The sequence below is a fragment of the Euleptes europaea genome, chromosome 17, assembly GCF_029931775.1.
Source record: "Euleptes europaea isolate rEulEur1 chromosome 17, rEulEur1.hap1, whole genome shotgun sequence".
NCBI lineage: Eukaryota > Metazoa > Chordata > Lepidosauria > Squamata > Sphaerodactylidae > Euleptes > Euleptes europaea.
In genome coordinates, this window is record NC_079328.1 from 14,085,010 (window position 1) to 14,099,933 (window position 14,924).

Below are 14,924 nucleotides of genomic sequence, written 5' to 3' on the forward strand. Positions count from 1 at the left end.
CAGGATGAAGTTGTGCCATTAATGAGCACCCTTTGGGTTCGGTTGGTCAAATCAAACCGGCTTACAATCGCCTTCCCCACACCCCACAACAGACACCCTGAGAGGTCGGTGAGGCTGAGAGAATGTGACTACCCCACGGTCATCCAGCTGGCTTCATGTGGAGGAGTGGAGAATCAAACCCGGTTCTCCAGATCAGAGTCCACCGCTCTAAATCACGACTCTTAACCACTACACCATGATTGGAAACCCAGGTTCAGGCCAAGGGAAGCCAGGGTTTAATGGACAGCCACCCTCCAAGCAGCTCTGAAATGTTATCACAATGTCTTGGAGGAGGGAGAATGGATTCTCTCCTCCCGCCTATGCACATCCAAGGACCATGTGGGGCAGTGCGCTGGGATTCTCATGTAGGAATCATAACCGATGTTCAGTTTCCTCCACGCCCCAGGGCAGACTCCTGCTGGCGCCGCGTGCCCTGGGCCTGTTATCTAAGGGTGATCTTCCTTCCTATCTGGGTTCTCTGGTTAGTCCAAAGTTATGTAGAATCTTTATGCATTCAAGATTTAATGGCCCTTTTTCAATGGTTTTGCTGGGCCATCTGCGAAGGATCCCTTTTTCAGACTTGCTGTGTCCCTGCCCTCTTCAGTCAGTGGACTCCTTGGTACATATCCTTTCGCATTGTCCTTACGTGTACCAACTTAGGCTAAAATAGATCATTCCATGTTTTCACAAATGGTCCGTGTTTTCTCGAGCAACTTTGGAGCAAAAGGTTCAGTTCCTCTTAGAGGACTCTGACCCTTGGCGTACTTATTTTGTTGCTGGTTTTTTGGAGGCTGCAGAGAAAAGTCGAAGGGAGGTGTTTTTAGAGATTGATCTTATTTAAGTTTTATGCTTTTATTGTTCAAGACCTTGATCTAAGAACAGGGGGCAACAAAGAAAGATTGCTGCTGGTATCAGGTATGCAAAGCATGGCAGTACCTGCAGAAGGTGTTCCTGGCTGCTGTACTGGGGATGCGGTGAGCGGTAGTGGCCGTAGCGGTACTTGTGGATGATGAAGTCTCGCCTCTGCTCGGTGCTGGCGTCTGGGTACAAGGCCTCCGAGGGCAGGAGGCGGGCAGCCCAAAACCTGTTCACCTGCTCGTTCCCCAGCACAATGAATAGCTGCGGGAGAGAGGGTTGGGCTTACGCCTGAACCGTTGTGTCCCTCGGAGCAAGAACACAATCCCCGTCCCCAAAGCGGATTGAAGGAGAGCATCTCAACACCAGAGAGCTCTGCACCCCAAGACTTGCGAGGTAAAATTTGCCTCCCGAGCTTTTCCCATTATGCCCGGGGTCCCCAACGTGATGCCCGTGGGTACCACGGCGCCCGCTGACACCTTTTCTGGTGCCCACCAAGCGTTTTTATTTATTTATTTCTTAGATTTATATCCCGCCCTCTATCCCGGCTGAGGCCGGGCTCAGGGCGGGTAACAACAATATATAATAAATATAATACTGCATTCAATCGATTACAATATTAACTAAAGCAACAAGTCTCAAATAAAACAATTTAAAATCAGAACAGATGGGTGCTTAAAATCTGGCACACAGGGGCTCGGCCAACTTGGGAAAAAACCAGCCAGGCTCCCCACACCCCTTGGATGGTAAACAGTAGAGAAAATGGAGTGGGAAGGGCCAGGTAGGATTTTTGCCCAGCAAGGCTTTTGATTGATATTGGCGATTTGATTGGCTGTGCAGGTTATTTTTTAAATGTTGCTTTGGCAGCTGCCACCACCGCACAAGGATCTGCACGGTGTGAATGAAATTAAGCTGCGGCAATCATTTTGTGGCTGTGTCAGAATTTCGAATGTGCCCACAGGCTCAAGAAGGTTGCCCCCCCCCCCCGTGCCTTCTGCAGCCTCCAGTTGGGCCCCTTCCCCAGCCTCCAGCAAAGCTTGCATACCTGAACCATCTCATTGCTCCAGACACCGGTGTCCAGCTTCAGGCTCTGCACCTTAGAGATGCTGGAGCCCAGGCTCCGGTGTTGACCTGGGGAAGCAGCGAGACCGAGAGGATAAAACTCATATGCATGCACATCCTTCTGGCTTGCATGCACTCCAACTGCACATGGAGGGCCAGCCTCAGCCAGACCCAAAGCAAGCCTACATCTGCAATGGAATCCCTTGAAGCCAAGCCCTGTGGACCTGAACACATGAACACATGAAGCTGCTGTATACCGAATCAGACCCTTGGTCCATCAAAGTCAGTACCGTCTACTCAGACCGGCAGCGGCTCTCCAGGGTCTCAGGCAGGGGTCTTTCACATCACCTACTTGCCTAGTCCCTTTAACTGGAGAGGCCAGGGATTGAACCTGGGACCTTTTGCATGCCCAGCAGATGCTCTACCACTGAGCCACAACCCCTCCCTACTTCCAGGATATCTGGGAGTGCCCTGGCAGCACTTTGTTATGAAGGAGGTCTTTTGGGGGAACCCTGAAAAAAAAAAAAACCTCTTGTAAACACAAACAATATTTTCAAGGATTTTTGAATTCAAATGTAAATAACTTTGGCAACCATTAATATGTTATACTGCATTTAATGATAACACATAATAAAAGGGTTAAGCGTTTTCTGTGTTATAAAGTTTGGCTTTATAACTCAGGTCATGAGCAGAGCTTTGACTGTAGCACTGCAGCTTAACACTCTGCACCACAGATCCCTATTATTGATATGGTAGACTGGTTGTATGGAGATTTTAGTAATGTTACTTATAGCCAAGATAAGATAATCTTATATTATTCAATATAATTTAGGGATTAAAATATGTAATCAAAAGTTTATACAATTAGCTACTGGATGGAAGAGAAGTGAGGGAAAGTCATTATATTTCATGACTGTTATTATTTTTTCAGTAGTCAAAAAGGGCAAGAGTCCAGTAGCACCTTAAAGACTAACAAAAATATTTTCTGGTAGGGTATGAGCTTTCGAAAGTTCATACCCTACCAGAAAATATTTTTGTTAGTCTTTAAGGTGCTACTGGACTCTTGCCCTTTTTGACTACTGCAAACAGACTAACACGGCTACCCACTGTGAATTATTTTTTCAGTTTTACTTTTTCCCTTTTGTATTAATCAAGAAAAATAATAAAAATTTTATATAAAAAAAACACCACTCTGCACCACGGGGGTCCTTTGTTCCCCCCCTTAGTCGTCTCTTTCCTAAACTGAAAAGTCCCAGACTCTTCAGCCTTTCCTCATAGGGAGGGTGCTCCAATCCCCCAATCATCTTGGTTGCCCTCTTCTGTACTTTTCCCAGTTTTGCGATGTCCTTTTGGTGATACGGTGACCAGAACTGTACATAGTATTCCAAATGAGGCCGCATCTTAGATCTATACAGGGGCATTATAATAGTCCCCATTTTATTTTCAATCCCTTTCCTAATAATCCCAAACACAGAGTTAACATAGAAGACCACCTCTTCTAGTATTCTACTGGGAATATCCCAATAACTGGAACTATTCTTCTGGTGGTGGCCGCTACTTGGTTCTGCTCCAGTTTGGTCAGAAGTAGTTCAAACTGGATAAAGCATTCCCTATGAAGCCCATCTCTACAGTGACTTAGTTCAGGCACCGACCAAGCGGTGGCAGGTGGGAGGGAGGGAGTGAAATGCCAGGGAGAGGAGGTTTGGGACAACCTACAATTTCCTGCAACACAGGAAGGCTTCCTGAGACTCTCTCCTCAGCTCCACTGCTTTATTATTGCAGGAAGGGTTGTGCAGGAAGGGTTGGGGTGGGACTGTGGGCTCAGTGGTAGAGCTTCTGCTTGGCATGCAAAAGGCCCCAGGTTCAATCCCCGGCTTCTCCTGTTAAATGGACTAGGCAAGTAGGTGATATGAAAGACCTCTGCCTGAGACCTTGGAAAGCCGCTGCCGGTCTGAGTAGACAATACTGACTTTGATGGACCAAGGGTCTGATTCAGTATAAGGCAGCTTCATGTGTTCATGTGCCAGTGTTTGGCTCTCGTGGCCCTTTCTTACATGCCCAGGGTAATGCTGATCACCACTTGGGGGGTCAGGAAGCAACTTTCTTCCAGGCTAGATTGGCCAGGGATCCTGAAGGGCTTTTGGCCATCTTCAGGGCATGTAGTAGGGGTCACTGGGGGTGTGGGAAAGAGATAGTTGCGAAGTTCCTGCCTTGTGCAGGGGGTTGGACTAGATGACCCTGGCGGTCCCTTCCAACTCTATGATTCTATGTATTGCATACCCAAGTCCCCAAGTGCACTCGCCTGCACACTGCTTGCAGATTACCACACACAGGTTGACAGAGGCCCAGTCAGGGTTCAGGGCGCTGCAATCGGCGCAGAAGCGGTTGGCTTTGTTCGACCAGATCTTCTCAGCCACCTCGTAGTCGTACAGCATCTCGGCGATCGAGTTCTGCAAGGCCTCCATCCACTCCCGCTTCTCTCGCTCAGACTCTGCTCCAAAGCTGAGGGAGCACATCCAACATCTAGGGTCAAGGCCCCCGGCCACCCCACATCCCCCTTCCAAAACTGTTGAACACCCGATGTCCAAATGTGCAACTCCTAGAACTCCAAACGCTCCCGGGCTGCCAGTAGGGACAAAGTTTGACTGGCCATTTCACAGAGATTTCAGACCCCTGGGATGAGGGGCCGGAAGTCTGAGGACCCACCCTCAGCTTTCCAACCAACCCACAATCCCTCTCAACCCTCTTGTGTGTGGCGAGGACAAATCCTCCGCCAGGCCGGAACAAATGGGGCTCCAGCAAGCTTTCAAACGTCCTGCGGCGTTGAGATCCCCACCTGGCCCGGCGGGGGTTACCTGAAGATCTTGAGGGGGGTGATGAGCTCAAAGCTGCGCCCTTTCGCCTCTCGAATCGTGGAGCCCTGCATCTCTATCAGGCAGATGGCGATGCCGATTTTGAAGAACTGTGGACAAATTTTTGACAGGAATCAACAAAACTCAGCGTACCGTAACCACGATGTCCTCGAAGAAGAAGAAGAGTTGGTTTTTATACCCTGCTTTTCTCTGTCTTTAAGGAACCTCAAAGCAGCTTTCAATCGTTTTCCCTTTCCTTCCCCACAAAAGACACCTTGTAAGGTAGGTGGGGCTGAGAGAGTTATGAGAGATCTGTGACTGGCCCAAGGTCACCCAGCAGGCTTCATCTGGAGGAGTGGGGAATCTAATCTAGTTCTCCAGATTAGAGTCCCCCGCTCTTAACCACTACACCATGCTGAGAAGCACAAACTCCACAGCAGTCCATCGATCCTCCTTTCAACCCCCAAGAGAGGTACAGTACCAGAGCAGCATATTTCGGCTTACAATCACCTTCCCTTCTCTGCCTTGGGTGGGAAGAAGAAGAAGAGTTGGTTGTTATATGCCAACTTTCTCTACCACTTAAGGAAGAATCAAACCATCTTACAATCCCCTTCCCTCCCCCTCCCCACAACAGACACCCTGTGACGTAGGTGGGGCTGAGAGAGCTCTAAGAGAGTTGTGACTAGCCCCAGTTCACCCAGCTGGCTTCATGTGGAGGAGTGGAGAAACCAACCTGGTTCACCAGATTAGCCTCCGCCACTCATGTGGAGTAGCGGGGAATCAAACCCGGTCCTCCAGATCAGAGTCCACCGCTCCAAACCACCGCTCTTAACCACCACACCACGCTGTCTGTCTGTATCAATACATGATGCAGACAGGCAAGAAAATCCCGGAGGCAGGGTTCCTAGCACCAAAAAGCTCTGGCCCTCACCTGCTCACTTTTGTACAGCCACAGCTCGGACAGGATCAGAGCGACAAAAACCTTGGACTTGTAGCCCTTGAGCTCCAGGTAGCCAGATTTCTGGAGTGGCTTTCCGCCGCTGCTGAGGGGAGGCCGGGGAGAAAGCAGGCGCTGCTCCGTCACCTTCTGCTGCAGGGTGCTGCACCAGATGTTCCGCTGCGCTGAGGGTGCAAGAGCACAGAGCCAGAGGACTGCAGGAGCTTTGGAAGGTTATGGGCAGAAGCACCCTGTGCCGGCCCTGGGGAACAGCTCTCCCCTTCTGCCCCATCCCTGGCCCCAAATAAAAAGCAGGGCAAGGGGAGTTCATAAGAAAAGCCCTGATGGATCAGACCAAGGCCCATCAGGTCCAGCAGTCTGTTCACACAGTGGCCAACCAGGTGCCTCTAAGGAAGCCGACCACCAAGACGGCTTCAGCAGCACCATCCTGCCTGTGTTCCACAGCACCTAATATAATAGGCCTGCTCCTCTGATACTGGAGAGAATCGGTATGCATCGTGACTAGTATTCATTTTTACTTGTAGCCATGAATAGCCCTCTCCTCCATGAACATGTCCACTACCTTCTTAAAGCCTTCCAAGTTGGCAGCCATCACTACATCCTGGGGCAGGGAGTTCCACAATTGAACTATAGGTTGTATGAAGAAACACTTCCTTTTATCTGTTTTGAATCGCTCACCCTCCAGCTTCATCAGATGACCCCACATTCTGGTATTATGAGAGAGGGAGAAAAGCTTCTCCCTGCCCACTCTCTCCATACCATGCATAATTTTATAGACCTCTATCACATCTCCTCTTAACCACCTTCTTTCCAAACTAAACAGCCCTAAGCGTTTTAACTGCTCCTCATAGGTCGGTTGCTCTAGTTCCCATCAGGAGTCCACAGCCGGGCACTGCGAGACAGAGACCCGTGGCCCGCTTTCTCACCTTCACTTTCAGCGCGGAAGACAAAGATCCTGTGACTCGTGACGACCTGGAGCTTGTTGTCCTTGGTGCAGCGGGCCATCTCGATGATGGAGAGAGGAACCAGGCCTTTTGGGTAGGGCTCCTGCAACAGCCCAAGCAAGCAGGTTACAAGTGCCGCCTCCTCGTGGCCGGCAGCACTCTGGCATGCAAGGAGCCGGACTTTTAAGGCACCTCCGCTGAGCCTCTGTTCCCATTGAGCAGATACTCTAGTTTGACTCCCCTCCTCCCTGGCAGGCGAGGGCCTGGAAAAGAAACAGTCGGAAGCAATACCAACAATGGGCAATTGGCTAGAAAAACTAGCAGAATACGAAGTGATGGCCAAGCTGAAGGGCATGGTGAATAGAAAACCGACTGAGAAATTTCAGAAGAATTGGAGATTGTATTTTGAGTATGTAACAAAATAGGAGCCCCATGGCACAGAGTGGTAAGCTGCAGTACTGCAGTCCAAGCTCTGCTCATGACCTGGTCCCAACAGGACTCAGTTTCAGGTAGCCGACTCAAGGTCGACTCAGTCTTCCATCCTTCCGAGGTCGGTCAAATGAGTACCCAGCTTGCTGGGGGTAAAGGGAAGATGACTGAGGAAGCCACTGGCAAACCACCCCATAAACAAAGTCTGCCTAGGAAACGTCGGGATGCTACGTCACCCCATGAGTCAGGAATGATCCGGTGCTTGCACAGGGGACCTTTACCTATCTTTTAACAAAATAGTTAATATGTAGAATGTAAACATGTGATCAAGCCTGAACTGACCCTAGAAGCTAAAATGACTAAACTGAAGCTATCATATTTTGGTCACATTATGAGAAGACAAGAGTCACTGGGAAAGACAGTCATGCTAGGAAAAGTTGAGGGCAGCAGGAAAAGAGGAAGACCCAACAAGAGATGGATTGACTCAATAAAGGAAGCCACAGCCTTCAATTTGCAAGATCTGAGCAAGGCTGTCAAAGACAGGACTTTTTGAAGGACACTGATTCATAGGGTCGCCATGAGTCAGAAGCGACTTGACGGCACTTAACACACAACACAAACATGTGAGGAGCTGTTATTGATGCATAAGAATATCAGATAATGTTACGACAAATTAGAAGAGGTTCATATATTTTTAATTATACTAAGATAGTAAGCTGAGTATATATATTGTGTGTGTAAAGTGCCTTCAAGTCGCAGCCGACTTATGGCGACCCCTTTTGGGGGTTTTCATGGCAAGAGACTAACAGAGGTGGTTTGCCAGTGCCTTCTTCTGCACAGCAACCCTGGACTTCCTTGGTGGTCTCCCATCCAAATACTAACCAGGGCTGACCCTGCTTAGCTTCTGAGATCTGATGAGATCAGGCAGCTAGCCTGAGCCATCCAGGTCATATATTATGTATATATTCGTTGATATATATAGTTACAGATTTGGTAATAAGAATTACAAGGCTTTTTAAATAGTCAAGCAATACTGATTGATAGGCTTAGAATTGAGTACTAGTATATGAATGCAAAATTATATTAAATAATCTCAGTAATATATAGATCGCTTGAAGATTTTAGAATAAATGCTTAAATTTGTGATTAATCAAAGAATCACTGGTATGTGTACACTTAAAGAGTAACATAAATAATATAGTATAATTAGCTCCGCCTCAATTTGGTATTTGAGGAGGATCTTGTTGTAAGTTGTAAGTATTAATTTTGTAAGAGGAGTGTAAGATGGATGTGTAGTGTATGTGTATTGGTGTTAGATTTGTTTTTTAAAAATAATAAAAAATATTATTAAAAAAGAAAAGAAACAGAAGGGGCCAAGGTTCACGTCCCTAAGAGCCCAATGCATATCCTGCCGGGAAGTCTCTCTACCCAGCTATGCACAGCCGTGTATCTCCTCATTTCCCCAACTGACCAGGACTGTGTACGCCTTTAATCAGCTTGGTGGCTTCTGTCCCCTTCCCCGGACACCCAGAACACTGCATAGTTTAACTGTCTGACATTCTGTTCTCACCTTCTCGTTGTTGAAATACATGAGGTTTTTCCCATCGAATCGGACAAATCGGCGCTGGAAAACGTAGTTCCTATCGGGAATGAAAGAGGATACCACTGAGACCACCGGCCCTAACCAGAGACCTTCCTCTGCGTTGCTAGAGGGTTGGCAAAGACCGATCTGGTCTTCAAGGTGACACACAATGTCAGGAAAAAAACCCCAGTATCAATAACACCACAACACGGCCAAACTCAAAACAAGTGAAAGCAATCCCAAAAAAGACACCATTTAAAGCGGAGGAAAAGAGGGCAGGCTTGGTGAGCATCTCCCTAGGGAGAGTTTCCGAACTGGGAGGGACCACCCACAAATAGGCCCCTTTCCTGATGAAATAAAACAAAAATCCATCTTAAAGACTAACAGAAAATATATCAATGTATGAATGTCATCAGAAACGGCATAGTGCCTCTCCACTAAGGCTGTGAAGCTATTAAGGAACATTTAGTTTATTTATCACACATTTAAAAATTAATACTAAATCCCCATTTCAGATACAACATGCAGTTGGAGGGCATACAGAATTTCCAGGGGCAGCTTTTTCTAAGCCTAAACAACCCTGAGAAGCCGACTTGGAGCACAGAACCAGGGGGCAGGAGAAAGAGAGAAAGAGAGAGAAAAAGAAAGAGAGAGACAGAGACAGAGAGACAGACAGAGACTTAAAGGGTCTTTACAGAAGTGGCACCAGACTTTCCAGAGACCAGATTTTTCTGATGAAGCCTGCAAGATCCCTTTGTTGGCTGCTGCCTACTAGCAAGCCAGAACCGAAGCACTAAATCACCACTCCTCAGCGGCTGTTCTGTTTTTCATCGTCATCTTCGCAATGGTTTTAGCTGGCATGATGTTTAGCTTCTTTTAAAACATTTAAATTAACATTTTAAGAACATAAGAAAAGCCATGCTGGATCAGACCAAGGTCCATCAAGTCCCACAGTCTGTTCACACAGTGGCCAACCAGGTGCCTCTAGGAAGCCCACAAGCAAGACGGCTGCAGCAGCATTGTCCTGCCTGTGTTCCACAGCACCTCATATAATGGGCATGCTCTTCTGACACTGGAGAGAACAGGGTATGCATCACGACTGATATTCATTTTGACTAGTAGCCATGGATAGCCCTCTCCTCCATGAACATTTTAAGTGGTGCATACTGCTGCCTGGGGCAATTTACCAGGAAAAGTGGCCAATAGATTATGTCAACAGACAGACCAACAGTCTGTTTCTGCTCAGGGTCTCACTCGGGCCCTTTCCCCTCCCCAAGTCACTACCCCCCAACTCCATCACCTACCCCTGTGGGGAGAGCTTGTCCAGCCAGCCGCTGAGCACAGTGGCCGGGCGCTCTGACAAGGAGGTGTAGCTGGCGTAAGGGGAGATGGTCAAGTCGTCTAAGGCTTCGTCCATGTGCAGATGGTTGGAGAGTCCGAGTGGGGAGCTTCGGGACTGGGGTGCCTCCACCGTAGAATAGCCCTCGGTTTCGCTATGGGCCGTGTGGCTGGCCCCGCTCTGAGTAGCCGGATTCATTTCTTCTGTGCCGCGGCTTCCGTTCCTGAAAGAATGGGGTGCCAGACCTGTTCCATGAACCAAGAATAGCCCGTTGGTCTCTCTTCCACTGAAACTGGGGGCCGGCCAGCCTCTTGGGCTCACAGGGAGGGGCTGTGGCTCAGTGATAGAGCCTCTGCTTGGCATGCAGAAGGTCCCAGGTTCAATCCACGGCATCTCCAGTTAAAGGGACTAGGCAAGTAAGTGATATGAAAGACCTCTGCCTGAGACCCTGAAGAGCCGCTGCCGGTCTGAGTAGACAATACTGACTTTGATGGACCCAGGGTCTGATTCCCTTTAAGGCAGCTCCATGTGTTATTCTGTTAAAGAGGCCTGGCCATCAGAAACTAACCCCATGTCCCGTCAAGATACCCCTTTTGAGAACAAGAAGAAGAAGAGTTGATTTTTATATGCCAATTTTCTCTACCTTTTAAGGAGAAATCAAACCGGCTTACAATCTCCTTCCCTTCCTCTCCCCACAACAGACACCTTGAGAGAACTGTGACTAGCCCACGGTCACCCAGCTGGCTTCATGTGGAGAAGTGGGGAATCGACCAGGTTCTCCAGATTAGAGTCCACTGCTCCTAACCACCATACCAATCTGGCCCCGAGGATCACAAAATTGGGTATTCTGGACCGTGTGGTAGCCCCCTCCCCCCTGCCAACTTCCTCTGTCCTGCCACTACACCCAAAAGACAGGATGGTAACTTGGAAGGGCACCTGCCTTCCTTTCTTTGCAGCTCAGAGCTAACAATGACATGTTGAACGCACAGACCAGTGGGTGAAAATGTCAGCTTTCATGTCTGCCTTTCGATCTTAGCGGCAGAAGGCAGAGCAGGAGTCGAGGAGATCTACTACAGGAAGGAAGGAACAGAAAGCACAAATATACAAATGACCCTCCCTCAACTATTGGAGAATCCTTTAAGGTTTTCTATAAGTAAAATTTGACTGGGGATAATTTTAGACCTGATCATCACCTTTCAGATAAATCTCACCACCAATTAGAAGGCTATTGCCTGTAACTACTTTCCGGCCACCACTATTGCCCTACGCTGTCCAGTATCAGTTGGCATATTCAGATATGGGAAATCAATACAATGCAGCTCTGACCAGTATCACATGAACACATGAAGCTGCCTTCTACTGAATCAGACCCTTGGTCCATCAAAGTCAGTATTGTCTACTCAGACCGGCAGAAGCTCTCCAGGATCTCAGGCAGAGGTTTTTCACATGACCTACTTGCCTAGTCCCTTTAACCGGAGATGCTGGAGATTGAACCTGGGACCTTCTGCATTCCATGCAGATGCTCTACCACTGAGCCACAGCCCCTCCTGCACAAGAGAGACGCACAGAATCGCCATCTCCACAGACCCTTCCCTTCAGTTCCTTTAATTATTGGGGAAAGGAAAAAAGTTGGGACAGAAGTTACTCACAGGTGTCCTTCTCCTTCTCTTCCTCCTCCACCCTGGCTTGGCACACACTCCGGCAACTCTTCATATTCCTGCCATGAAAGAGACGGGACAGCCTGGACGGAGGTTCTCACAGGACGCCCTCCGCGTGTCTCGGCCTTGGCCTGCTGCTAAGCAAGCTCCAGAGCTCAGTCGTAAAGTCAAGAGCCACCCAGCCCATTCAACCCAGCACTCTGCGGCCAACAGCCTGCAATCCCTCTGGACACCTGTTTCGCTCCCAGAACCACCGACGTCGATTAACGTCTCCCGCCCTCCAGTTTAGGACTTCCACGAACTGGAGACGAGGGGCTTGCCATCAGGCCCTGACGGAGAACCCCATGTGCCTTTTTGTACTGATGCAAAGTTTTGTGGAACCTGGAATCGTAATGAGACTCGTGCCCTGTGGGACTTGACCCAGTTCCATAGGGCCTGCAAGACAGAGAGGCTCCACCAGACTTACGTTTGAGGGCAGCGGCAGTATTCATTGTTAAGTTGGCCACCCTTTCCTTTCCCTGCCCATTTTCCCTTCCCTTCTTTCCCCTCCCTTTTGTTCCCTTTTCTGGTTTTTCCTCATTTCCCATGTCATCCCTGTCCTTCCCAACCGTGTCTCCTTGTACTTCCCCCCCTTTGTCTCCCGTCTCCTCCCCCTTGGGGTATTACATTACTCTGGACAGTTTGCTCACAGCCACCACATCCCTCCTTATAGTGAAACAGTGGATATGGCGCCTTCCATGGATAATTGTATCAAATTAGCGTTGTTTTTAAATTTCGTTTTAATTTTGAATTACTATGTATGTAAGTACATTTATGGGGTTAGTGGCCCTGAGCCCGGTTTTACCAGGGGAAGGTGAGGTATAAATAAAATTTCTATTCTATGCAATACTCAGGAGAGCAAGTTCAGAACTTGGGGGTGCTCCCAGACCCCGATCTACTGCTGGATAAGCAGGCGGCAGCCAGGGGTGCCACCGTCTTAATGTTTTAATGTTTGGATATTCGTTGCCTTGGGGAAGAAGAAGAGTTGGTTTTTATATGCCAACTTTCTCTACCACTTAGATAGAATCAAACCGGCTTACGATCACCTTCCCCTCCCACAACAGTCACCCTATGAGGTAGGTGAGGCTGAGAGAGCTCTAAGAGAGCTGTGGCTAGCCCAAGGTCACCCAGCTGGCTTCATGTGGAGGAGTGGGAAAACCAACCCGGTTCCCCAGATTAGCGTCCGCCGCTCATGGGGAGGAGTGCAGAATCAAACCCGGTTCTCCAGATTAGAGTCCATTGCTCCAAACCACCGCTCTTAACCACTACAACATGCTGGCTCTCACCAGCATGCTGGAACACTATTTGTGTGGAAACACAGCTCAGAAACATATAATGAACAAAATAATATTTTGCAACGTTGTAGTTGGTCCTAATAAAAGTACTACACAGATGTTATTTTGATGGATTTTTTCTAAGGGCCCACCCACCTGCCTGCACACATGCTAGAGGTTTATGAAATTATGCATGGGATGGGAAAAAGTGAATAGAAAGAGCTTTTTCTCCTGCTCCCATAATGCTAGAACTCAGGGGCATCCGATGACATTGCTGAGAAATAGGCTTAAGACAGACAAAAAGAAATACTTCTTTGAGTGTGTGTTTTGCAGTCAAGTCACAGCTAACTTATGGTGACCCCTAGTGGGGTTTTCAAGGCAAGAGACCTATAGAGGTGGTTTGCCATTGCCTCCCTCTGCATCACCCTGGTATTCCTTGGAGGTCCCCCATCCAAATACTAGCCAAGGTCAGGGCTGAGACTGTGTGACTGGCCAAAGGTCACCCAGCAAACTTCCATAGCACCAGATAAAAGGAAGTCTTTTTTTACACAACACATAGTTAAATTGTGGAACTCCCTGCCCCAGGATGTGGTGATGGCTGCCAGCTTGGAGGGCTTTAAGAAAGGAGTGGACCTATTCATGGAGGAAAGGGGTATTAATGGCTATTAGAATGGATACTAGTCATGCTGCATACCTATTCTCTCTAGTAACAGAGGAGCATGCCTATTGTTTTGGGTGCGGTGGAACACGGGCAGGATGGTGCTGCTGCAGTCGTCTTGTTTGTGGGCTTCCTAGAGGCACTTGGTTGGCCCCTGTGTGAACAGACTGCTGGACTTGATGGGCCTTAGTCTGATCCAGCAGAGCCTTTCTTATGTTCTTATGTTCAGTGGGGATCCGAACCTGGGTTTCCCAGGTCCTAGTCCGACGCCTTAACCACTACACCCGTGCTAGGCTTAAGACACACAAAAGGAAACACTTCTTTACTCAACGGATAATTAAACCGTGGAACACACCGCCAGAGGATGGCCAGAAGCATCGATGGCTTTAAGAGGGAATTAGATTCACTGAGGGGTGTCAGTCGATGGCTACTAGTGATGGTGACTGAAGGGAACCTCCAAATCCAGAGGCAGCAAACCTCTGAAACCCAGTGCTGGCATTCAGCGGCGGTGTGTGTGTGTGTGTGAGTATGTCGGACTCTCCTGCCTGTTTGTCGGCCGCTATACGCAAGAGTAAGCTGGGCTAGATGGACCACGGATCCGATCCAACTGCTCTTGGTAGGTTCTTAAGCTTAAACTTGAACTAACTGTCCAGAGAAGTTGTGCCATTTGAGGGAGAGGACAGAGGCTGCTGTCCACAACTCTTCGCCAGGCGGGGACCCAAGTCCAGTTGTGAACGTGCCTCCCAGCAGAACAGCGCACTGCATTTCAGTAGTTACTTGTCTAGGACGTGAGTGGCTGCGAGAATTACTGTGTGGCTGAAAAACAGGATCACCACCACAGCAAATAATAAGCTTGGCTACCTCACTGAGTCCACGGGAGGAACGAATGAGCAGCGGCCCCAGCCCGGGCCCGCCTGGGAAAGCACGGCCTGCTTGTCTGCTTCCTCCCATTCAGGCTGTTCCTGACCCAATCCTCTGGAGGGCACCTGGCAGCTCTCCTGACTGGGGGCCGGCCCGATTGAGACCCCGAGCCGCCCAGTCAGACCAACCAAGGTGGGACGTCACTGTTGCCCTGCGAGGAAAGGCTGATGGAGTTGGGAATGTTTCGTCTGGAGAAGAGGAGGTGGAGTGGGGACGGGATTGCTCTCTTGAAGTATTGGAAGGACTGTCACTTAGAGGAGGGCAAGGAGCTGTTCCTGTTGGCAGCAGAGGATAGGACTTGCAATCATGGGTTT

The 14,924-nt window shown here is 48.8% G+C and overlaps 1 protein-coding gene across 1 annotated transcript in view; it reads right to left on the reverse strand.

Moving 5' to 3' along the window:
* Positions 1-14,924, reverse strand: part of ARAP3 (ArfGAP with RhoGAP domain, ankyrin repeat and PH domain 3) — a 57,562-nt gene that overhangs the window by 27,694 nt on the left and 14,944 nt on the right. The window contains 9 exon segments of the mRNA XM_056862301.1: positions 976-1,158; positions 1,940-2,025; positions 4,259-4,458; positions 4,812-4,918; positions 5,740-5,930; positions 6,693-6,813; positions 8,710-8,779; positions 10,026-10,283; positions 11,710-11,777. Of these exon segments, the coding sequence (XP_056718279.1) occupies positions 976-1,158; positions 1,940-2,025; positions 4,259-4,458; positions 4,812-4,918; positions 5,740-5,930; positions 6,693-6,813; positions 8,710-8,779; positions 10,026-10,283; positions 11,710-11,777 (1,284 nt within the window).